Raw genomic sequence first — 27,094 nt, 5'->3', positions numbered from 1 at the left:
AAATGTCAGCTCTCCCCAGTTTGTCTGTGGTCAAAATTTCATACACGCATGCTTTTATTTTTACACACCCACAAACAGATGGTGTCAGAAAACAGCAAACACACTATCCTTCTCACTCATGGTAACGGCAACATGACACTTAACTAAACTGTCAAAACCAATTGAACTGCAAAAACACAATAAATCAATAACGCTAACAACATTGTTTAACATGAAGCCCCAAAAGTCCCATGGTTCATTGCAGCACAATGTCACTGTTGTTTGCTAATATTGCTAATTTCTCCAAAACTATTTGTCCTATCAACTTTCCGTTTTTGCCGCGTTCATCCTTGACCCAAAATACATAAGCATACCAAACGGCAAAATGTCAGCTCTCCCCAGTTTCTCTGTGATCAACGCCATACACACAAACACACACACAGGCCACTTGGCTATTATAATATAGATATGCATGTAAAGTATTCAGTCATGTAAGATCTTTAATCATTTGTCCAAAGACCATTTTAACCACATTTGGCGCTCATTGGAAGTTGCCTCTGGATGAGCAGGTGAACATCAACATACGCTGCAACAGGCCGAAGGGCAAAAAGAAATGCATTCAAAATGATTACGTATGCTAAGAATTTTAGGATTTTTTTTCCCCCCTTTTCCTCTCCTGCGCTTTTAGCGTTGATTAGGATGCGGCCACATCAGGTTACACTGTTGGCTTCTGATAATGCAGTTTCACTTTCACTTTTCGCTGCTGGGTAAATTCAAGGATCATAAATGCATAAGAACGCAAAAATGAATGAATAAAAAAATAAAACCTCAAATGTAATCATCTTTCAAAAGCAGTAAAACACAGTATTAGAAGTCACAATTTATCTCGGTATTAGATACACCGTCATGTACGAGCTAAAAGCTGCCACTTTTTTCGCATGCTTTGAACCCTGTGGCTTAAACAACCGAAATACCTCCATTAATGCATTGATTGGCAGAGTAAAATACACGTAGTAAATATAAATTCTTACCTGTTAGTTTCAGTGGGATTCATCTGAATAAATAATCCAAGTGCCTTTTAAAAAAAAAAAAATCCAAAACAGTGTCTAAACGTGAAGAAAAGTCCCTCTGTACACACAGCTGCGCCATGAGAGCTCCTCTCCCCCACCAAGTCTTGGCAATTTAACTTACAGCCACAAAGAAATAAAATAATGTTAAAATTAGCCCGTTTTGTTTTTGTGTCGAGTGGACTCACTCACTATAACATCCGAAGTGAACCTGAACTACACTACCCATAATGTTCCCTACGTCGACCGGCCAATCACGTTTTGCGCTTAATGATGACATCATCAGCCAGCCAGTCTGCTACAGTCACACAGCAGACAGACTAAAATGTTTGATGTTAGGGTGTACAAATATTTTTGACCGTTAAACTTTGCTCAGTTTACCAGCAAAAAAAAGTTATTGGACAGAAAGTTATCGGAACTAAATTTATCGGAAGATAATTGGTCCGATGATGGTTTTAAAACTTATCTGAAAAGCTAATCCACCAGCAAAAACATTAGCTTCGATAATTATCTGTTATTGGATTAGCTGAACTGTGCCCACCACTGGTCTCTCTGTGAGTGCTCGTTTGATACAAAGTAATTCCAGTGGTCTCCAAGGATTCTCCAAAGAGACTTAAGCACAAAGACATCCGGTCCTTGCCTTAGTTCACTGCTTAGCATCCACGTTTTACAACCATGCAGTAAGACAGGAAGCACCAGGTACCCTAAAGATGGCCCTTCCGTCTCTTGCAAAGATATTTGCATTGCCAAACACCCCATATGATTTCATAAGTGCTTCTGTGGCTCTTCCCAGTCATCTACTGATTTCTTATGCTGATGACCCAGAGTATTTTATTGTAAATAAGTCCCTTTGCATTCTCCCTTGTTTCACTTGAGGTTACCACAGCAGACCGGAGGTTGATCTGCATGTTGATTTGGAAAAGGTTTTATGCTAGATGACCTTCCTGACGCAGCTCCATATTACATGGAGAATGGGCAGGGTTGGCCTTGAACCAGGAACTTTCCACTTTGGAAACAAGAACACTTAACTGCTTGGCCACCACCCCTGCTCCGCCCAGAGTATTTTATTGTGACAGCTTGAAATGACTTTTATGGCCAAAGGTATCACTGCTGTTACCCCCAAAATAGAGTATCACTTTAAAAGACTGCACTTTCTCTCACTATAGTTGAGAAGGAAGATTGATTGGACATTTCTGCAGTGCTTGCATATTGCTCTTTTGTGATTATGGCAAACCAATGGCTGCATGATGACGGGAAAGGAAAGTCATTGTCTTTTAAAATCATTCATTAAACTGATCGGACAAACTACAGCAGTTTTTAGTCTTTCTGAGTCGTGTGAAGCCGTAATTGCTTCAGAGGCCAATTTACAACACGCCATAAAAGGCCCTCAGACTCATTCCCTCACCAGAGTGCAGATCATCAGGCTGTTTGCCCTCAGTTTGAAGCATTCCGAGTAACAAACGGCCAGGGGACTTCTTTTCTTCTTTGAAGAAAAGCAAGGCGGGAGTGAGAGAAACCTGTGTACACACGGACTCCAACAACTAATTATCTGACTTGGGCGACCAGATGTGTGACGAGTAATACAAAGTAGCTCTGTTTGGAGAAACAATATTGGAACATTCATGTCACAGAGCAGGGTGATGCTGAAACAGTTTTCTCTCTCTTTTAACTTGTGTCTGAATTTAAAGCATATTGTTCCTAACATATCTTTGCTTGCTTGTTGTCTTTCAGGCAGTTTGTTTTTGCAGCTTTTACAGAGGAGTTCATCTCGGCACCATTCACTGGGCAGATCTATAACTTTTATATCCCGGCTTTGTCGTCGTTGTTGTTGTCGTTCCCATTTGAGGCCTTTTTGAGCTCCCTCCAGGCCACAGTAGGCTCCTCCTCAGCTGCACAGACAGAGGCTCCTTGGCTGTTTTACTTTGTTCTCTCTGTAGGGGAGAACTGCTTAGGTGGGTGGCACAATTTAAAGGTATGCACATAGACCAGTGTTGATACTATAGGGTCAGGTACATAAGGATTTGGATAGCGACACAATTTTTGTAATTTCACTGTTGTACACCAACACAGTGCTGTTGAAATGAAACAATAAAGATGTTCAGATGGTCTTCTTTAATTCAGCATGTTTAACACAAAGGGAAAAAAGTTAACCATTAAGGAATTGCATCCATTTTCCTATTTAGTCTCTCCAGAGTCCATAAATAATTGATGAAATTAAATACAAGAATTGTGTCTCAATTCAGCAGCTACGTTTGTTGGCTGCTTACTAGGCTGCACGATTTCGAAAGCTCCTTCTCAGTAGAGGTAACAATGTGGTCCAAAGACCTACTATGGTAGAAGCCCTGATGGTGGATGTGTGTATGCTTGCAGGATCACTGTCCGATGAAGGTCTCCTTCTGTACTTAAGAGCACTGCAGATGCTGCTACCACTGCTGCCTGTTTCAGAGAGCAGCAGCCATCATGATGTAGACAGCGACTCTGAAGATGAGGATGACACTGACATGCATCTCCCACCCATACAGGTGCAATACAGACTGATAATGAAATCATTGCAAGTTTAGATTGTTTTGTTCAGTTTGTAAATGTATCATGTGGTTGAATATCAGGTATTGGGTCTTAACTCTAGTCCTGCCAGTTATAGATATATAGCGGACCCCCATGCATGACTCTCCCTGCTGGTCCTCGAAATATTGCACCCTGGAGAAACTTCTGTTGACTGCTGGTCCCCTATATTTAGTGTTTGTAGGTCACCTCCAGAATCGGTGTAATAACCAATAAACACCAAGAATTAGCTGAAGCCCCATCCCCATGCGTATGTCAGACATAGTTACGGGTTTAATGTTCATTTTGCATTGGTTAGACACATCTCTTCCCCAGTATAGAGGGAGTGGTCCGATCACCTGTGGCCGAGCAAAGGAAGTGTTTGTATCATGGCGATGACTGCAGATGTTGTCGATGAAGACAGCATTCTCAACAATGTAAAAGTGGAGAATAGGGAATTTTTCAAGGAAATCTTAATGACAGAAGATTCCGATGATGACTTCCTGGGTTTCAAGTCAGATGACTTTGTAGACGATGAACCAGAACCTTTGGAAGTCAAAGCTGCAAACTGGACAAGATTCTGCAGTTCACTGGGGAAGGGACAAAGATAAACGCAACACTAGATGATGCCTGGATTGTCCTGGACATTTGATCAATCTCCTGGTCATGGAAGCTAATGGGTTTGCCCAGGATTTTTTGTGTTTGGACAAAAGGAGAAACCTGAAACCAAATTTGGAAAATGATGTCTTGTGTCCACCGATGAAAACATTTCTGGCGATTGTTATTGGGATGGGCCTGGTGCGACACCAACATTTACACAATTATTGGTCAACAGATGAATTACTAGAGACTCCATTCTTCCGACCAGTGATGACCATAAACAGATTCCAGTTGATTCTGTCGTTATTCCATCTGAACGACAACAGCCAGTATTGGTCGTAGTTTGAAAACTCCGACTGATGTGTGTGAGATACTGAAGCAGAAATTCATGTCTCTCTACACATTTGGTGAATATCTGGCTGTGGATAAGGGTATGATTGCCTGGAGGGGTAAGCTGTCGTTCAGAATCTACATGCCACAAAAGCCAGACAAATTCAGAGTGAAGCTGTTTATGCTGTGTGATTCCTCCAACGGCTCTTGTTCACAGTTCAAGATGTACCAGGGGAAACCAGAGCATTCCACCATCAGCAGATGGTAAGATATATGAGCTAGTGATGAGACTGATGGGTCCGTATCTAGACAGAGATCACAAACTGTTCGTCAACGATTACTGTACATCGACAATCCTTTTCCAGAACCTGCTGAAGAGAAGGACCGATGCATGTGGTACCCTGAGGTCAATTTGGACAGGTGTCTCAAATGTGCTGAAAACCAAGCTGAGGAAAGGAGAGCACATTGAGTTGAAAAATGGATCGATGCAGCTGCTGAAATGGCATGAGGAAGGAAGTCTCTGTGAGCACAACGATTCATGGTGCCTATTTCATTGCTGTTCCTGACAAGGCCGCTCTGACACAAGACAAGCTCTACAGGAGAGCCGATACTGCGTCCAGCTTGTATTATCGACTACAAGTATATGGGTGCTGTCGGCACGCATGACCAGATGGTTTCCTATCCTGCTTTCAAGAGGAGGACTCTCAATTGGTGGAGGAAGGTCTTTACCACCTCTTGATGATGATAGTGCTGAATGCATACCTCCTCTGTAAGGAGCATTGCAAGAAGTTTGGGAGGAAGCCTTTTCTTCATCAGGCTTTCAGCAGTTTCAGAAGTTGCAAAAGCACTGGTCTGGAACACTGATGCTACACCGTTTCATGGAACTGCGAATCCATAAAATGTGGAACATCTGACACGTTGCCATTGCCACTTCCCCGAGAAGATCAAAGTGTGGGATGGTCAGAAAACCAAAAACCCTCAGCAGACATGTGTTATTGTATTCCACAACAACTGGAAAGAGGAAATCCACTGGAGATGGACAAAAAACTCACTGATCCATTTATGAGCATGTTCCATATAATGTCGAACTTTACATTGATCCATGCTTCAGGTTATTCCACACAAACAAAGAATATAAACTATCCTATTAGATGTTCATGGAGAAGAGAGCTGCTGGAGACAAGGACTCCGAGTGATCTCACTGTCAGTTTGGATCTGATTCCAAACCCGCAACGGCCCTTTTCAGGCCCACACAAATCCACAAACTCCTTTCAATTTAGATAAATGGTTGAATAATATCAGTCATATTCCAGGATGGTATCTTCAATGGGGTAAGTCATATTCTTCTATATATGCATGACTGTTCTCCATTTTCACCATACAAGGGTAATAATTGCATAATTGTGAGGAATAACACCACTGTTGCATTCTACCTCGTTTCTTCTGCTAATTTATTCATATGGGTATTGCATGTTACAGTTGGGTGGAATGGCTTTTTGCACTGCACATGCATTTCACCGACATATAATACAGCCTGGCACACAGGCAGGCTGCAGATGCTTAACGTGCTGACATGAGGAAGGTGGCCTACTGATCGATACTGAAGCAGGACTAGGGTTAATTATTAATTATTTGTTGAATATATAAAATTCACCGTTTCCATCTGTCAGTAAGACTTGTAAATGCAGTGCCTCATATTTTGTTTGGTGGATTTCAGTGTAAAGTCACACAATGGTATCACAAAGTCGGACATGTGCAAGGAGACATATTGGGCTTTTGTGTTTATGTGATGCATCATATGATATTGACTGTATAAGCATGACTCCGAATCTGGTTTATGGATTTCAACGAAACTTCATACAGTGGTAGCACACCTTATGAAGATGGGCTTGATAGAAGATAATTTTATAATCTTTAATGAATTGTTTTTAATATTCAAGGAGAGATAATTGTATTATTTATTACCACACCATAAGGCACTGCACTTGCTAAAGTGGTGAATGGTTTCTTCTTGGCTCTGGATGCAGATTCTACACTGGTGTTGGTGTTATTGTCTTCAAGCACAGCTTGTGATACATTCTGTCGCTGTATGCCCACAGAGAGAATTAAATTATTTTGGTGTTTCCGTCAGGTGCTTTCATGGCGATGTTCATAACCCTCTGGGGCCAACACCGTCGTATACGACGGCTAAGACCAAGCTTTACTAAATTATAAATAACATTTGAATGATATGAGATAGAAATTTATTTTTTTTTGCTGAAAAGTTAACTCAGCGGACTTTTGAGCCAGCCATCAGCCATCTTTGTACTCCTCATAGAAGCTGTGTGATGACGTGTGCAGTGTGAGTGTCCAATCGGAATTGGTTCACTGTCACATGGTTTTCCAAAATCCAGTCGTAGGGCAGATTTACCTCACGTGAAAAGCCAAAGCTCGTTTTCAGGAGTGGTATGTTACTAGTTGGCCCGTTTGAATAGCCCCCTGAGTGCTGCAATAAGTACATATTATTAGTACATACTCAGCGTGCCCTGCGCCATTACGCACAGCGATTAGTGAAAGCAGGAGCAGACGGAGAGCTTCTGATGACAATCCCACGTGCTCAAACAGAGTAACTATCAGGATTGCTCCACTAGTTTGCATGTGAATGTTACTGTATAACTCTGTTGCTTTCTCTGCATAAAGCAGTGTTTACCATATCAATGGTCAACAAAACGCATAGACCATTTTGTATATATTGTTCAAAATGTGCATTTGTGTTTATTGTTTGAACCTTTTTGTTGTACAGACGTTCACACAAGACCTCAAATTACCTTTTATAAAGTGTCAAAATAGTTGTTTATTATAGTTTGCTGTGTGTTTTGAATAAATGTGTGTGGAAAATTGTTTTCCGCTTTATTTTTTCCTTGCCTAGTTTTTGTAAACCTTTATTACACTTACAACCCCTGGCACAAATTATGGAATCACCGGCCTCGGAGGATGTTCATTCAGTTGTTTAATTTTGTAGAAAAAAAAGCAGATCACAGACATGACACAAAACAAAAGTAATTTCAAATGGCAACTTTCTGGCTTTAAGAAACACTATAAGAAATCAGGAAAAAAACGGTTACTTTTTTAGATCAAGCAGAGGGAAAAAAATATGGAATCACTCAATTCTGAGGAAAAAATTATGGAATCATGAAAAACAAAAGAACGCTTCAACACATCACTAGTATTTAGTTGCACCACCTCTGGCTTTTATAACAGCTTGCAGTCTCTGAGGCATGGACTTAATGAGTGACAAACAGTACTCTTCATCAATCTGGCTCCAACTTTCTCTGATTGCTGTTGCCAGATCAGCTTTGCAGGTTGGAGCCTTGTCATGGACCATTTTCTTCAACTTCCACCAAAGATTTTCAATTGGATTAAGATCCGGACTATTTCTAGGCCATGACATTGACCTTATGTGTCTTTTTGCAAGGAATGTTTTCACAGTTTTTGCTCTATGGCAAGATGCATTATCATCTTGAAAAATGATTTCATCATCCCCAAACATCCTTTCAATTGCTGGGATAAGAAAAGTGTCCAAAATATCAAAGTAAACTTGTGCATTTATTGATTTTGTAATGACAGCCATCTCCCCAGTGCCTTTACCTGACATGCAGCCCCATATCATCAATGACTGTGGAAATTTACATGTTCTCTTCAGGCAGTCATCTTTATAAATCTCATTGGAACGGCACCAAACAAAAGTTCCTGCATCATCACCTTGCCCATTGCAGATTCGAGATTCATCACTGAATATGACTTTCATCCAGTCATCCACAGTCCACGATTGCTTTTCCTTAGCCCATTGTAACCTTGTTTTTTTCTGTTTAGGTGTTAATGATGGCTTTCGTTTAGCTTTTCTGTATGTAAATCCCATTTCCTTTAGGCGGTTTCTTACAGTTCGGTCACAGATGTTGACTCCAGTTTCCTCCCATTCGTTCCTCATTTGTTTTGTTGTGCATTTTCGATTTTTGAGACATTGCTTTAAGTTTTCTGTCTTGATGCTTTGATGTCTTCCTTGGTCTACCACTATGTTTGCCTTTAACAACCTTCCCATGTTGTTTGTATTTGGTCCAGAGTTTAGACACAGCTGACTGTGAACAACCAACATCTTTTGCAACATTGCGTGATGATATACCCTCTTTTAAGAGTTTGATAATCCTCTCCTTTGTTTCAATTGACATCTCTCGTGTTGGAGCCATGATTCATGTCAGTCCACTTGGTGCAACAGCTCTCCAAGGTGTGATCACTCCTTTTTAGATGCAGACTAATGAGCAGATCTGATTTGATGCAGGTGTTAGTTTTGGGGATGAAATTTACAGGGTGATTCCATAATTTATTCCTCAGAATTGAGTGAGTCCATATTTTTTTCCCTCTGCTTGGTCTAAAAAAGTAACCGTTACTGACTGCCACAATATTTTTTTTCTTGATTTCTTATAGTGTTTCTTAAAGCCAGAAAGTTGCCATTTGAAATGACTTTAGTTTTGTGTCATGTCTGTGATCTGCTTTTTTCTACAAAATTAAACAACTGAATGAACATCCTCCGAGGCCGGTGATTCCATAATTATTGCCAGGGGTTGTATAAAACACAACAAAACATATATATTCTGAAAGCACAGGTTGTCCTGAAAAAAGGAGACATAAAACTTGATTGTGGGATGCAGGGAGAGCTGTTAACAGCAATAATAAAACATTTATGCCAGGTGAGTGAACTGTCCAAAAAATGCCCTTGGACCCCAGAGGGTTAACTTGTGAGGATGATTGAACTGAATTGATTTATTTTGATATCATCAATTATTCACAGTACAGATTACAAAGTTGTATTAGCAAGATGGAAAATGCAATAAAGCTAATACCCCCGTCACACGTAGCCGGAACTATGCAGAGTGGCGTCGGAATAATGAATCGGTGCACATCTGAAAAGTGTCAGATTTCAATTCCAAAACATTCTGACAGCCATCTGTGGAAGTCAACACACTTGGTCAAAATTGGCTGGCAGCCCCGAGTGTGATGCATATGTTCAAAACTCTCCAGGCACGGCCAAGATGGGACACCCATCCGACGGAGAGCCATGTGTAATCTGACAGCAATTTACATATTCTGCTGGTGGCGAAACAGGATCCGAAAATGATTTGAGCACATACAAGGCAGTGTGGCTCAGCAAAGCCTGCCGGTTTGACCTACACTGCCACGTATAATAATGTCCACCCCCACCTCCCGAGTGCAAAGAAACTGTTGAAATGTATGCGGCACGCTTCATCACGATAATAATTATGAATTATTATTATGTACAGTGAATGTGAACAGCGGCTATCTAACCAAAAGCTCTGTGCGCTACTGTGCGCATGCAGCCACAAATCTGAACAGGCTGTTATATCCACAATAGACTTTACAGTACAAATATTTGGCATTCATTCCCATGGGCGACATAAATAAATGTGAACTGTTATCTCCATCATAATACAAGCAGCTGTGTCTCTCTGTCGTGTGCAGTAACGGATCATTGCACGCGTCAGGCTCAGAACTTAACGGATCTCATGCTGTAATAAATGATAAACTTCTAACTCTGTAGGAGATATGACATGGAACTTGTGCCAGGCCATGACACCATTAATAAACATGAATCTCATCTCCAACAGTGGTCCAGGAGTGTTTCACGGTGCCATTGTGGATATGAAGCCGGGACAGCAGCCTGTGGTTGAAATCCTCTCACCCAAAATAAAAATATGAATCCCATGAGTGATAATCCAACCACTGTGGTGTGCAGTTTTGCGTTGTGCTCCTGAAGTGTGCAAAAAAAGACAAAAGAAGGTTCCCTGGAAAGGCGCTCTGTCTGAAGCAGGGGACTGCATGGCCCAGTGCCACTAGACAGGAGATTGGGCAGATCAGGCAGTCTGCAGCATGTTTTATGGCCATCTGACAGCAGTCTGTGTTGTCTACATACGCTCTGGATGTGATCTGACAGGTGTGGATGAGGCAGTCTGTCTGCTGGCCATGCCTCTAATCCCTTTGGGCGTCTGTGTGTGCTAAATGTTCAAAACTTCAGAATTAGTGCATTATTTTAAAATTAAAAGATTGTGTTATATTTTCACTTTGTACAAATGACAGTTGACATTAATTTAGTTATTCTATCTGTATTAATTTGATTTATAAATCAAAACGATAACTCAAACTTGCTTTCCTTTTCAGGATGTCTGCCTCACGGCTGGACCACTGTATGCTGTCAAGGAAAATGACTTTCATTGTTTTTTGTGGCAGCTTGGCAGCCAGGCTCCTTCTGCTGGGGTAGAGTTGAGCTCAGCTTCTCTCAGCTGCCTCCCTGCTGCAAAATACGTAGCAGACAGGAGCCTTCAGAGTTTATAAATGTTTTTCACTGTTACTAACTATGCAAAAAATGTTAGCGTTCTAAAAGTTATTGTAACTAAATTTATTGGGAGCTAATTTGGCCGCTAATGGTTTTTGCAGTTAGCTGAAAAGCTAATCTGCTAACAAAAAAGTTAGCTTCACTAATTAGTGGTTAGCAGATTGACGGAACACTGCTTATACTGTAAAAACCTTGTAACTGTTAAAATGGTCTAAGCAGTGGGTCACCCCTCTGAGTCTGGTCTGTTTGAGCTTTCTTCCTCAATATCATCAGAGGGAGTTTTTCCCTACCACTGTCACATGTGTGCTTGCTCTAGGGGTTTGATAAGGACATTACTTGTGTGAAGCGCCTTGAGTCAGCTTTGTTGTGATTTGGCACTATATAAAATGAATTGAAATTGAAATTGCTTAACCATGTGATTGATTTTCACTGTTATGCCATTGCCTGTTCATATTGTAATTGTTGAGGTGTGTCTGGTTGTAGAGAAAAGCTGGATGTCTTCCAATACTCTACTTTTAAGCTCAGAGAAGACAGATAATTATTGTTAACCCTACAGTGTGATTCATTTTAATAAAAGAAATACAAATCTTGGTTAGTTATTTATATCCAACATTGACCTTTAACCTGCATATCCTTGTGTGTATATATAACATTGCAACAATGGTACCTATCCTATAGGTACTTAATGCCAAAACATTAATTCATCCTTTTGTGTCCTCCAGAATTCGTGACTGTAATGTATTATTTTTAAAGCCTGACCAGTATATTACTATAATTAACAATTATCAATATACCAACAATATAATTAATAACATTAGATGTTGTCATTTCTGCCAATAAGTTTTGAGGTGCTTGCTCACAGGGGGTCGTTTTGACCGTTGGGGTTTTACATAATTATTGTATGGCCTTGCCTTACAATATAAAGCGCCTTGGGGCAACTGTTTGTTGTGATTTGGCGCTATATAAAAAAATTGATTGATTGATTGAATCTTATGGTACGCTTACTGCTGTATTGCATTTGCATAGCAGAATACTTCCTTCATTCCACAATTTGTTGTGTCTATCAGGATGACAGCCGAATTTCTGTGCAGCATATCACAGAGGAGTGCATCCACAAGCTGGACACCAAGCAGCAAACAAATGCCCTTCTGAAGCTGGTATGGAGAGATTCAGCCAATGAGGAGATTTTCACCTTGATGGCTTCCATTTGTCATACACTCATGGTCCAACACCGACTCATGGTGCCAAAAGTCAGGTACGTGGACAGAAATTGCCTCAGGGGCAAAAAAAAAAAAGATATGCTTTACAAGGCAACAAAAATATAAACCATGGCATTGGACAGGAAGCCAGATTTTTCTGTAATGAAATGGGCTACTTTTCAGTTATAGGATTGACAGTGGTTTGTGTGCTGATAAAGTGTCCTTGAGATCCTGTGTTTGAGTGAAAGATTGTCAATAATTTATTATTTTATATACAGAAAAAAATGTGTTGTAAGTATCGATCACAACATGGCTTCCATTGGGGTGGGGTGAACCATTTGGTACTTGCTGAAATGCAAACAATGGGAGCTTTAAGGTGAAGCATACATTTGCAGTTCAGTTAAAGTTGTGTATATAGCATCACCTCAAAGTGATGTACAGCATTGAATTGTGGACCTGACCTGTTCTTGCATAATTTCTGAATCGAGCAAGATTCTTTTTTGTTTTTTAATGTAATTGGTACAGAACAGATTTACTTTGACAGATCCTCTTTACACACCTACTTGATATATTGGTGTATTTATTTGCATCTGCCCTCTAAGCAGTAATGTAAATAATGGTGACGTGAGGCACGCAGTTATCAGAGGTCTGCACCCAGTGGCATTTACAACCGGCAAAGGGATGTCAGGGAAGATGTCAGCATGGGATAAGGGCAATTACCCGTTCTCGGGTTGATTACATTAGGGATGGGTGAGGGTGGGTGTGGGGGTCAGCGCAGCATTAAATGACACAAGGTGATCCAGACGTGGCTTCATAAATTGTCCTCCTCCTTTTGTTAATTATTAGTGGAGCAAATTGCTCCCAGTGGATTTGTATGTGTGCAAGATAATGTGGAAATTGTTTTCATTGTGTGCATTTGATAGAAATTAATTTTATTTAAGCAAATTTGTAGGTTTGCTATAAGGTGAAGAGTGGCTGTAGAACTGGGACTACTTCAAAATCATACATAAAATAAAATGACCTAAAAAACATTGGTTTTCTCAAACAGCTATTGAGCGGCGGTAGCCAGTAGTTTTGGATTAATGCCTACTCATGCAGTATGAAGCTTTGAAAATTAAGGAACCTAGCACACAAATTCATTTGAAGCTACATGTACCTTCAAAACTATGCATATTAGTACAGCAGATAACTAAGAATCGTTCAAATCCGGTTACAAGCACCAAAATTTGACTGTGTATACCTTTTGGTACATAGTGTAGAAAAATAACGTTAGAAAAATGTTAGCCATTTGAATTTTCATTAGGGAACCAAGTAGGGGTCAATTGAAGAACTGCATAGGGGTCAAAAAAATGTTCCAATCATATTGAAAGCTATACCACATTATGTGTCTGAAAAAGGTACAGTTTGGACTATCTTGAACTTAATGTTCTGGAGATTTGGGATAAAACAGCAAGAATGGTGACAAAGATCAGTTTCAGTTTGTACTAGGGTCAAAAGTTAAAGTTGCTCCAGTTTTGGTAAAACGTGGTGCAAATTATTGGTTGAACTAATAGGATTAACAAATGGAATAGTTCTGACTGTGTTGAATGTTTGGTCTCCAAAGTAAAGGTCAAACAATGTCGACGTCCATTGGATTCTGTGACGTGACATATGTTACCCCGTAACATGATAACTAAGCATAACACATGGTGCAAACTATTCCTTTTTAAAATCCTACTAACTTAACCAATAATTTGCATCATGTTTTACCATAATTGGAGCAACTTTAACTTTTGACCCTTGGACAAACTGAAAGTCACCATGCTTGCTGTTTTTACCCCATAACTCCAGAACATTCAGTCACAGATAGTCCAAACTATACCTTTTTGGAATCTTTGTGATCGGACAAATAATGTGGTATAGCTTTCAATATGATTGGAAGATTTTTTTGACCCCTATAGTTCTTCAATTGACCCCTACTTGGCCCCCTATTGAAAATTCTAATGGCTAATGCTATTTTTCTACAATATGTACCAAAAGGTATACACAGTCAAACTTTGGTGCTTGTAACCGGATATGAAGGATTCCTCTGCAAATATTCTGTTATCTGCTGCACTATATGTGGAGATGGAGTGAAGGAAGAAGTGTCTGCTTTGGCAGTATTCATAAACACCTGTTAAATGACCTCTCTCTCGCTCTCTTTTTCTCTCTCTCTTTTGTAACTGCAGAATGTAACTGCTCGTAATACAATAATAAAAATAACTGCTTCCTTCTTTGTTTTAGTACATTTCTGTCTCTGGCAACCATCCCTGGGCCTACTTTCCATCATCTAGCCAGCATCCACTAATCAAGCAGCAGGTGGTAGGCAGATCTTTGGAATATTCTACGCAAAACAGAGTTGCTTTTTCCATTGATCTGGTGCATCAAAATTCACAAGATTTGAATCAGCTTACCTTTTTTTCCCCATACATTTTAATTTGGATGCTTACAAGATTGTGGCATTTATTTATTTATTTTGAGTTATTGTGTTAACAAGTGGGAGGGAATGGACACATTCATTTCTACATCTGTATGTTCATTCACTGAATATTACAGACTTTTCCAAAACCTGGGAAAAGGGTTTAAGAGAATTCAGAGGAATTTTAATGTTATTCCCTTTAAATTTGTACAGCCCCCCCCCCAGCTTTTACAATAAATCTTGACCTTCGTCTTCCATCATTATTGGATATCTGTACAAAATAATTAGCTCACTGAGGAAGATTAATCACTGCAGGAGTGGACGGGATAGCTTTACAAGAGGCTAAGGGGAGCAGATTGCATCCTCAGCCTTGATTTATTGCTCTCAGCAAAAAAGTGGCTGCACATTTATCCAGCCATCCAAGCACATTGTGTTTTAATAAATTTGTAAGATGTCAAGTGAAACGACATTGAACCTTTTCAAAATAAAATCATCACAACGATAAAGTTTGTTGCTAAATTTGTACTTATTATACTTTGTTGGTCCCTATTCTTGTGTTTGCGGTGAAATTGCGCTTTGTTTAGTGTCAGATATTTGGTGTAATTTCACCTTGATTGTTTGGGCTGATCTGTTGTAACATTGTATTGCTAACGGCACTTGCTGTGATGAAAGTGTGCACAGATGCACTCTGCCCCCCCAATTTGCTTTTGAATGGTTGCTGTGATTTATTTATTTTTTTAATTGTGTGTGTTTGCTGTCACAAGATACCGGTAGTCCTTTTCATGAATAGAAGTCTGCAAAGCATATAAATATGTAGGTGGAAATGGCATACATTACTGCTTAACAGAGATCCGTTCTTTCCAGCAAAGCAAAGCGATTTGGGTGTGATTTATCAAATTGCTGTTCACATACATTTGCATACATGACCCCTTCTGATGTCTTGACTTTGTTTATTAGTGGTTCATTCCATGATTGAAATGGGGGTTTGGGTTTGCCCTGGCTGTAAATCAGGATGTCAGCTGGCAGTTAGTGCTTTGTTTCCCATTTCAATCACACTCCTGCAGCACTTGTTATGAGCCCACAGCACATTGCTACTCTCCTGAGTCTTGTTGTACAGATGGCGTGTGCTCAGCGCACACCTTTTTTCAAACCACACTGAGGGTCATCTGCCTACCCCCTGTTCCTAAAGTTGCAGGGCTTCTGAATATGTACAGATCATGTGAATTGGCGGGTAAGACCCTCAGCATTGCTATTAAAATGTTGTGTGCATGAAAAACGCACTTTCAAATCAGCATTCAGGAGTGGAAAAGAAAAAAAAAAAACCTTTAAAAATTCATCATGTGCTCAAAAGCATCAGCAGTTTTTGACATTGATGCCAATGATATTGTGGTTGCTACTACAGAAGGTTAGTATGTGCCAGACACTACACGGCACAGTGTGTAAACTGTGCCGTGAGAATTTCTGTTCTGCTAGTGGGAAGATGTGAACTAGTGGGCATGCTAGCAGCACAACAGTGTGAAGGATGGACTGTGGCAATCTAGCAAAAGTGTAGGTTGACTTTACAACAGAAGCAAAGTGTATGTGGACAGCTGGTTAGCTTCAAGTCAGGTTGTACATAACCAAACACTTAAGACAGCCCAGCATCGATTTGAAGCACTGGTAGGTGTTTCACATTTGGATTCACCAAGGCTGGCAGGGTTCTAGCTAGGATAAAATTTTAGCCTCGTGCTAATGTTGAGGGAGCGAAGTGACCGGGGGGGTGGTGCGGAAGGGGGGAAGCTTTTGAAAATTCAAGCTAAAAATTGGCCATTCTAGGGGTACCCAAAAGGGAAAAAGCCAGGTACGATCCCTTCATCATGTCCAGAATGCTGGGGAAGTTTGTTGAGTGTGCAATCTCATTCTTGGTTAGCCAGTACATGGCCCTCAGTGAGGCAGTTGGAGTCCGTGGACATTTTTAAGTCAAAACTTAAAACCTATTTTTGTTCTCTTTCTTATGAGTACTTTTTATTTTGTTATGTTTTATTCTTTTACTTCTGTTTTTAATTAGGTATTTGAATATTTTTATTTATATTTATTTGTTTTAATTTTTTATGTTGGAACTGTTCTGTGTGAGGCACCTTGAGATGGCTTTTGTTGTAATTTGGTGCTTTATAAGCTGATTAAATTGAAATTGAACAACATTTTATTGAGTCTTAAAGTAAATAAATATGAAATTGGTTACTGGATCCTTAAATTCTGGACATAATAAACTCTACATGGTAGATCCTTGATCTCTGGACATAAACAGAAATAAAATGTTAGTTTTTGTCAAAAGCATTTCCTTTCAGACATTATTATTGGCATGAATGTCTTTCCATACCTATGAGCTGAGCTCTTGCCGCTGTGCTGCAGGTAAGGTTTATAAAGAATGCAGGCCGTCTCATTTTGGGAGGAAAAAACGTTTTAGTCAATTGTAGTTTGTCTGTATTGCAACGTTTGTAAGAGGTGTCATTTTATTTAAAGCGGCAATTCGTTTTGAAGTTATTAATTCCGAGCGGACTCTGTCTCAGCACAGAGCTGCGCAGCGTTTGAAGCTGTGCCAACGGAACAGAGGACGATTCTCGTTTTTTGACTGCAACAAGACCAGAGTCCCAGTTAGTGACTTTAATCCACACAAAAGTAACTCATGATATTTTAATGGCTTTCAGAGGGGTTAAGAAGCGGACTTACCACTTCTGAAGAGCAGGGAATCAAAGAGCCATGAGCCATTGAATCGAAGCATTGCTTTGATTCACGCTTCAAACTGGAGTCGCGCTGCCTAACCGTCCTAAATTATAGCGTAACAGGCTGTAACCCAAGTTTGCACTAGCTAGAACCCTGGCTGGGTATGTCATGAGCCAATGCACCAGGGGAGGTGATGGTCTAGCTGTTAAGCGTTGGGCTTCACACCAAGGATCCTTGGTTCAAACCCCAGCCTGACCGGAAAATCACTCAGGGCCCTTGGACAAGGGCCTTAATCCCCTAGTTGCTCCCGGTGTGTGCCTTGCATAGCTGCACCCTGACATCAGTGTGTGAGTGTGTTTTGTGAATGGGTCAATGTGAGACATAATTCTAAAGCACTTTGAACGTCTGGTGCAGATGGAAATGCACTATATAAATGCAGTCCATTTACCATTTACTTGCACTGGCGCCAAGGACAGTAGCTAGTTGCTGCACACTGTTGTGATTGAAAGCTGACCAAAGAAAAATTGTCACAAACCTGTACTGGGGTAAACAAAAACGAGCAAAAAACAAAACAGGGCTGTCTTGGATATGGTGAGATGTTCCTTGTTTAAGTGTTACCCTTATGTACTTAAAAAATAAAAGCCTCACAGCTAATTGTTTCAGCATTAGAAACATATTAATTACTTGAATTCTCATTTAACAGCTTATTACAGACATCTGCTACTCAAACACTTTCCACTTAATGTGTTAGCACCTTGTCTCTGAACATAAAACAGCAAGAAATATTAGTGGCCTCGTTATTGACAGAATAAATACATTGACTCCAAATCAACTTGCTGCTAGTTATGTTAACTGCTCCAAATTTTTTTTTTTTTTTTTTTAAATGTAACTGTCGGTTTTACTTTTTTTATTGTATTTAGTACATGCTTTTATGTAGTAAATACTATTCGAGAATATTCAGTTAATGCTTAAAATAATTATTTTTATTATTTTTTGACTTATTAACCATTTTGCAGTGGAAATGTAAATATCTGAAAATGACTCAGTAATAGATTGTGGGATTTTTGGTAAAATATAGAATTTTTCAACTTTGAACTGTGGTTAGCCAAAAGTTGAGTTAATCCTCTAGTTTACTACAAATACGAGGTCTATTAGAAAAGTATCCGACCTTATTATTTTTTTCAAAAACCATATGGATTTAAATCATGTGTGATTACATCAGACATGCTTGAACCCTCGTGGGCATGCGAGAGTTTTTTCACGCCTGTCGGTTACGTCATTCGCCTGTGGGCAGTCTTTGAGTGAGGAGTCGCCCACCCTCTCGTCGTTTTTTTCATTGTTTAGGAATGGCTCAGAGACTGCTGCTTTGTTTGATCAAAATTTTTTCAAAACTCTAAGGCACAACTGAGTGGACACCATTCGATAAATTCAGCTGGTTTTCGGTAAAAATTTTAACGGCTGAGAGATTTTGGTCTGGTAGTGTCGCCGTAAGGACGGCCCACGGCGCCTGACGGCGATCTGCGCTTCGAGGCGGCAGCGTCTCGCCGTTTCAAGTTGAAAACTTCCACATTTCAGGCTCTGTTGACCCAGGAAGTCGTCAGAGAACAGAGAACTTTCAGAAGAAGTCGGCATGAGGAGTTTATTCGGACATTCCATTGTTAACGGACATTTTGTAATGAAAGAACGTGCGGGCAGAGTCGCATGTCGGGCCGGACCTGACCGTGGGGGGTCGCGACAGGAAAAACACCTCCGTGTTGGAAACCTTAACGGGCAAGTTGGAACATGCCCAAGCTGTTAAACAATTTCTCAGTTACTCACTTGTTGAAAGCCATCAAAAGCCGCCTGAATTTTACAAATGGTTTTCAACACGGAGGTGTTTTTCCTGTCGCGGCGCACACAGATTCGCCGAGTCGTCACGGAAACGACCCGGCGAATTTGCCCGCACGTCTTTCATTAAAAAAATGTCCTTAAACAGTGGAATGTCCGCATAAAGCCCCCATGCCGCCCTCTTCTGAATCTTCTCTGTTCTCTCACGACGTCCTGGGTGAATTAAGCCTTAAATTAGGATGTTTTCAGGTCGAAACAGGCCGACGACGGCGCCTGGAAGTGCTGCAGGACGTCCCGCTCTGTGGGAAGTCCTTACACCGACAGAAACACCCCATAATCTCTCATCAGCCGTTAAACTTTTCACCGAAAACCAGCTTAATTTCTCGAATAGTATCCACTCGGATATTCCTCTCAGGTCCAGAAAAAATTTTGATAAAGCAACGCGCGCCGTCTCGAGCAGCGTGTGAAACAAAGGAATTCAGCCGAGAGGGCGGGACCACATCTCACTGAAGGCCTGCCCACAGGGAAATGACGTCACCGACGCGTGAAAAAACTCCTGCATGCGCACGAGGGTTCAAGCATGATTGGTGGAATCGCACGTCATTCAAATCCATATAGTTAAAAAAAAATAAATAAAAGGGTCGGTTTATTGTCTACTAGACCTCGTATATGATGCTGGCCTATTAAAGACAAGCATCCTGAAAGTTGTCGCCATTGTCAGTTTTTGGCCAAGTGCCTGTAATTTGCAGAGGCACTTTGTTTTGTGTTTTAGCTTACTTACCACATAACTGTCAACTGAATTTACCCACTGTGTAAAAATATACACAGTTTAGGAGTGTACAAACACATGAACAAAGAGCAGTTTCACACCTTGGTGCCACAGCAAGTTAAGTGCAGAGCCACTATTACAAAGTATGTGGGCCTTCCTCACTGTTGACATGTAATTGACTGAGGGCATGGAAGCATGCCGGTACTGTGAGGTCACAGCAAGAAACAGGCTTCCCCTCCTCCTCTGTCCCCCATTGTCTTGATCCCCAGCCATCAAGTTAAATGGTGCTCCAGCAGGAAGCCAGAAGGCCTTTTATGACCCGAGCTGGGTACCCTTGCTACAAGTAGTTTATTAATGGAAGGTGGTTCGGCTAAATAAAGCTTAATGGCTCATTTAATCTCCCTTTGGCCTTCACAGGGTATAAAGGGGGAAAGGCCAAGAAAAGTGTATAAGAGAAATGTTAGTGAAAAGTATCACTTTTTCCTTCTCTTTTTATTTGTGTTAGTTGAGCAGTATTATAAATTTAACCACAGTGGACAGTTTAGCAGAATTTATTTTTACTGGTCTGCAAAGATTGTCACTTGATTGAATTAGCTCACTAACTCATCTTTTCTCATCATTGTGCACTTTACCACGGAAGTGGCCAGGATATGGGGTTTTATCCTCATGTATGACACTGCACTGACCTTTTGTGAGTTGAGTGAACAAAATATATTATTACAGATATTAGTATTATTAAATTAAACTGGAATAGTCCAAGGAGGCACCTACGGATCACCTGGCAGTGGCAGATTGAAGGGCAGGTGACGTTCAGGAGGTGTGGCTGGATCGATTACCTGTTTAGGCAGTTGCCTACCAAGACCCAGGGTGGATCCAGTGACGCATGCAACTGATGCGTGCCCCTCGACTTGACCTGATTAGAATTGATAACAGCTTGGTGTACTTTCTAATGTAGTCCTAGGTCTGATTGTTGTTTGGTAAGGGAACCTGCTTGAGGTTTCATGCCAGTAATATCTGCTCATAATGCTACTCCATCATTTTCATTAGCATTCATTGTGTAATTTCATTACTTGTCACAGTAGTGGATTTCTCTCTCTCTCTCTCTCTCTCTCTCTCTCTCTCTCTCTCTCATATTATCGCTTATAGATTACATTTTTTGATGATTGTATTTGTGGAACTAATTCATGGGTTAAAGTTCTCCGTCACCACAACGGATTTCCGTTATTTGGAGAATTTAACCACACATACGCGTGTGCATGTGGTGTCTAGGGATGTGAATTGTACAACAACTCACAATTTAATTTGATTCCGATTCTTGGGGTGACTATTCGATTCAGAATCTATTTTCGATTCAAAGAGCTCTGACAAATAGTTAAATTACTTAAAAAAAAGTTTAAGAAAATGCAGCTTGACAAGGTTAATGAAGTGATTCTAAAGATGTAAATTTACTTATCTGCTTTGCTCGTTCAGAGTTGGCTGGCAGTTTAGCGAAGCGCTGGTCAGTAGTCGGCAGATACTGCTGCTCCGCTTCTTTTAGCTCCGGGTGATGGCGTAGCATGTGTGCTTGCGGATTTGAAGTGTTTCCGAAGTACTTGACTTTCATTTTGCAGATTTTGCACACTGCATAAGTCATGTCAAGCTCCTTCTTACGCAGCAAATAATAAAATCCAAAATGCTAAGCTGCAGCTCACGAATGTTTGAAGCATGCCGGACCCTCCCCTTGGGGGGACGCTGTAGTATGGAGGTCGTTGCCTGACAAACAGTACATGCAGCGAGCAAGCAAGAAAATGTAAAAAAAAAAAAAAAAAAAAAAAAGCTCTTTAAAAATCGATTCTTGGACATTTTGGATTGATTCAGAATTGTAATAAATAAGAATCGTGATTCGGACATGAATCGATTTTTTTCTGGCATCCCTAGTGGTGTCATGCGTGTTTTTGGGCTGAAATATGATAGTCTCACTGTCAAAGCAACATCCCATTCTGCTCTAATCAAAGCATTATTAAAGATCACATATTACACTTTAGTCAGGCCTTTAAAATACTTTTGTGGATTCTTGCTGTAATATGTTGTCAGTTGTTGAGATAGTTGCTGTAGGTATCTAAAAATACTCATAATCGGGTGAAACCTGATGAAAATCTCTGTGGTGTGTCGGTGATGTTTCTATGTACAAAATAAAACAAAACATTACTCCAGGTATGTTTTTGGCGAGAATATAACATCATAACTTCATTACAAGTTCAAATGTTGATGTTGCGTGATAAAGGCTTTTTAATAATAACTCACTTAAAGAAATAATGGTAAGTAAAAAATCATGTAAGTAAAAAAAAAAAAACAAACAAAAAAATAAATGGACTGCATTTATATAGCGCTTTTCCATCTGCATCAGACGCTCAAAGCACTTTACAATTATGCCTCACATTCACCCCGATGTCAGGGTGCTGCCATACAAGGCGCTCACTACACACCGGGAGCAATAGGGGGTTAAAGGCCTTGCCCAAGGGCCCTTAATGATTTTCCAGTCAGGCGGGGATTTGAACCAAGGATCTTCTGGTCTCAAGCCCAGCACCTTAACCACTAGACCATCACCTCCCCCAAATGATTAATCGATTACTAAAATAATCGTTAGGTGCAGCCCTAGGCCCTAATTTTGTATTTTATTGACTGTACAGCCAGCAACACAGCACCCATTTGGTGCATTCACTGGATTAGAACAGGTCAAAATACTACAGAAGACAAAGAATTTTTCTTGACAGTTTGAAGTGAGTTTTCTTTGTTTCAGAGGACTTGATACCCATTAAAATTCACCAGAATATACAAAATTTGACTTGCTCTTTTAAAAAATTTCTGGGGGAGATCCCCCACACCCCCCATAACCAATACTGTGTTTTTACTTCAAAGATTGAAGTGTTTTATTTGTTTCAGAGGGCTTCATACCTGTTAAAATTCACCAGAATACATAAAATTTGACTTGGTCTTTAAAAAATGTTCTGGGGGAGCACCCCCAGACCCCCCAGAATCAAGACTACACCCCGCCCCCACCACCCTTTTATGTACCTTTATGTTCAAGTTTTGCATTCTTTTTATGCTTTGTCTGTGTCTCCTTAGAGGCTATTTAGAATAGATTTGTATGCTGTATAATGTGTTTATTGTATTTATTGAGGAAAAAGAGTGTGTGCCCCCACTATGCCACATTTTAGGGAATTGCTGGCATTGATTTTTGCCAGGAAAAAATTTCAGTCAGATGAAAATTTATTGCTTTAACCCATGAGCTAATTGCTTTCACATGGGAGCCAGAAATGTTACTTCAAAGTATAAGTACGAAACTGTGAACTGTCATGACAATAATCCGCCTTGCAGGTAGTGACTGAAGCATTCATGTACAGTAGTGTTCAGAATAATAGTAGTGCTATGTGACTAAAAAGATTAATCCAGGGTTTGAGTATATTTCTTATTGTTACATGGGAAACAAGGTACCTGTAGATTCTCACAAATCCAACAAGACCAAGCATTCATGATATGCACACTCTTAAGGCTATGAAATTGGGCTATTAGTAAAAAAAAAAAAAAAAAAAAAAGTAGAAAAGGGGGCGTTCACAATAATAGTAGTGTGGCATTCAGTAAGTGCTGTGATATTTAGAAGACGCCTATGTGAAGCTAATTTATTTGCAAGAATCCCCCGCAAAGTCCCTCTGTTAAATAAAAGACGTGCAGAAGAGGTTACAATTTACCAAAGAACACATCAACTGGCCTAAAGAAAAATGGAGGAATAGTTTGTGGACTGATGAGAGTAAAATTGTTCTTTTTGGGTCCAAGGGCCGCAGACAGTTTGTGAGACGACCCCCAAACTCTGAATTCAAGCCACAGTTCACAGTGAAGACAGTGAAGCATGGTGGTGAAAGCATCATGATATGGGCATGTTTCTCCTACTATGGTGTTGGGCCTATATATCGCATACCAGGTATCATGGATCAGTTTGGATATGTCAGAATACTTGAAGAGGTCATGTTGCCTTATGCTGAAGAGGACATGCCCTTGAAATGGGTGTTTCAACAAGACAATGACCCCAAGCACACTAGTAAACAAGCAAAATCTTGGTTCCAAACCAACAAAATTAATGCCTCGCAGATGTGAAGAAATCATGAAAAACTGTGGTTATACAACTGAATACTAGTTTAGTGATTCACAGGATTGCTAAAAAAGCTGTTTGAACATAATAGTTTTGAGTTTGTTGCATCAACAGCAGATGGTACTATTATTGTGAACACCCCCTTTTCTACTTTTTTTTTTGCTGATAGCCCAATTTCATAGCCTTAAGAGTGTGCATATCATGAATGCTCGGTCTTGTTGGATTTGTGAGACTCTACTGAATCTACTTGTACCTTGTTTCCCCATGTAACAATAAGAAATATACTCAAAACCTGGATTAATCTTTTTAGTCACATAGTACTACTATTATTCTGAACACTACTGTATAATGCACACTTATAATCCAGAAATCGACAGACACTCCATCTGTGTTTGCATACACAGATGGAGTGTGATAAGATAAGAAAAGCCTTTATTCATCTCTCAATGGTGAAATTTCAGTGTCACATCGCAGCATAGAACAGTAGGAATAGACAGAAGGGCATGCAATAAAACAAACAATGCTACGTGGTCCTTAAGTTCATAGGGCACAAAAACCTAGTATCTTTTTTCAACAATGATATATTGTACAATGTCCCCAGTGTTTGAAGTGAGCTGTTGTTAAAATCCTGACTGACGCTAGGTCAAAATTTCATTGGGTGAGGAAAAATAGTGTATGATTGTGCCTATCAGTTTTGGAATGAATTTGATAAGGTGCTCATACTGTAAGTTAGTTATTGTGAAGGATGGACTGTCGTATTAAAGAAAGAGCAAATTGAAAATGGGAACTATGTGGGAATTTAGCCTAATTTATTTGGTGTTTTTATTGACACCTGTTTGCTTTATCTAAATTAATGTTTTGTTTATTATGTTTGCCATTCTTTGTTGTCTGCAGACTTCTATATAGCTTAGCTTTTAATGTACGGTTCCTGAGGCACCTCTGGCACCTAATAACTTCCATGACAACCAAAATGATCACTGGGTGAGCTAATTTCTTGTTGATTGGTGTTAAAGTTGGATATAATTTTGTGTTAGTAGAATTTGCAGATAAATTATTTTTGCTTGTGCCAAAGAATAAGTATGCTTCTATTTGCTTTTTCCTTGCAGCTCTATGGTGCTGCTGTTGCAGCTCATCTCGAGAGGTTCTCCGTTGTCATTGGAGGATTCCAACCGCATCATCCCTCTCTTCTACCTCTTCAGCTCTCTGTTTAGTCATTCACTCATCTCTGTACATGACAGCGAGTTTTTTGGTCATGAAATGGAAGGTAACTGACTTGTACAAGGTGTAACACTTGTAGTGTTACATCCCAAATACATGTCCACAGCAATCCATTGTGTCCACATTAATCCAACCCTTGAATTATTTCAATTTACAATTTTTTTCCTATAGAAAAAAAAAGATATTTTTTTGATCAATGATTTTCCAGCCTATCGAGTAGAATATGATGATCCATGGTATCAAATGCAACACTAAGATCTAACAGCACCATAACCGTAGTGGTGTCCGAATCCATTGCAAGCAGGTTATTCACCACTTTAGTGAGTGCCGTCTCTGTGGAATGATATTTTCTAAAAGCAGACTGCAGTGGCTCAAAGAGATTATTCTCAGTAAGGTCGTCCACGAGCTGCTGTGAAACCATTTTTTCCAGACTTTTAGAGCAAAATTATAGATTTGATGTTGGCCTATAATTATTCAATATTCTAGGATCAAGACTAGATTTCTGAAGTAATGGTTTAATCACTTCAGATTTGAAACATTTTGAAACAGATCCAAAAGTTAAAGAGAGATTAATCATTTCCAGCACAGTCAGCCCTAGAATGGGACACAGGTCCTTAAACAGTTTTGTTGGTATGGGTATCAAATAAGAAGGTTGTGCTTTTTGTCAGAAAAAAAAATCAGAATCAGAAAAGTGAAACTTGCAAACTGAAACATCAGTGGTGGGTCAACAAGGCTGCTGAAATTCAAGCCCTTGCAAACAGAAATGACAGCAAAGGCTTTTTCAATGGCACCAAGGCAATCTGCGGCCCCTCCACCCAAGGACAAGCACCTCTTTGAAGCAAGGATAGCCTGAGCCTGCTGAAGACCAGAGATCACATCTGTGGTTAATGGAAAGAACATTTTGAAGACCTCTTGAGCACCAACCCATTAATGGAGGAGGAGGAAGTGCTCAGCCAATTACCAACACAAGACATTGTTGAAGAATTAAGCCGAACCCCAACTCTTGAAGAAACTCTCGTTGCCCTCAAAGGCATGAAAAACAACACACCCGGAAAAGACAACATTCCCCTTGAGGTCTTTAAAGAAGGAGATCCCTTTTTCCAATGCCAACTATGCCAATTCATTGTCAATATCTGGACTCAAGAAGAAATACCCACAGACCTTGAAGACTCTATGGGTGTCATCATCTACAAGCACAAAAGAGACAAGTCTGACTGTGGAAACCATTATGGAATCTCCTTCCTCTCTGCTGCAGGCAAGGTTTTTGCATGGATTGCCAACAACCATCTGAGACCACTAGCAGTAAACATTCTTCCTGAAACCAAGAGTGGCTTCCGACCATCAAGAGTAACAACAGCTATTATCTTCACTGTCTGCCAGTTGCAAGAAAAGTGCCAAGAGCAATGCCAACCATTGTAGCTTGCCTTCATTGATTTGACAAAGGCATATGACAGTGTGTCACACCGACATCTGTGAAAGATTCTGTGCAAAATAGGCTGTCCAGAGGGATTCATCAAGATCCTGAGGCTTGTCCAGAATTACATGTCCACCACAGTACTGGGAAATGGCATAAGACCGAAGCCTTTGATGTTCAGTCAGGAGGAAAGCAGGGCTGCATTATTGCCCCTATGTTCTAATTTTTTTGGCTGTGGAAACAGGCCTCCACCTGATCAAGGACAAGGTGCCAACATTAATTAATATTGTGTACAGAATGGATGGAAAGCTCTTCAACCTGAGCCGACTGTGAGCGAAGAAGAAAATCACTGTGTTATCCTTTACAGAGGAAGGTCTTCAGAAAATCCTTGAAACCTTCAATGAAGGCTACACCAAGCTTGGTCTTCACATCAGTCTGAAGAAGACACAGATCCTATACCAGCCTCCATCCAACAGCGTCATTCGTGAGCTCCCTGCTG

At 40.2% G+C, this 27,094-nt stretch overlaps 1 protein-coding gene across 1 annotated transcript in view; it reads left to right on the top strand.

Moving 5' to 3' along the window:
* The window catches only part of ube3c (ubiquitin protein ligase E3C), a 73,369-nt gene that overhangs the window by 13,962 nt on the left and 32,313 nt on the right, over positions 1-27,094 (top strand). The window contains exons 9-13 of the mRNA XM_034176628.1: positions 2,778-2,998; positions 3,417-3,568; positions 11,970-12,157; positions 24,858-24,944; positions 25,070-25,227. Of these exons, the coding sequence (XP_034032519.1) occupies positions 2,778-2,998; positions 3,417-3,568; positions 11,970-12,157; positions 24,858-24,944; positions 25,070-25,227 (806 nt within the window). The remainder of the gene's footprint in view (positions 1-2,777; positions 2,999-3,416; positions 3,569-11,969; positions 12,158-24,857; positions 24,945-25,069; positions 25,228-27,094) is intronic.

The sequence above is a fragment of the Thalassophryne amazonica genome, chromosome 1 (assembly GCF_902500255.1).
Source record: "Thalassophryne amazonica chromosome 1, fThaAma1.1, whole genome shotgun sequence".
Taxonomy (NCBI): domain Eukaryota; kingdom Metazoa; phylum Chordata; class Actinopteri; order Batrachoidiformes; family Batrachoididae; genus Thalassophryne; species Thalassophryne amazonica.
Note: the sequence above shows the minus strand (reverse complement) of the source record. Positions and strands in the feature narration are given on the sequence as shown.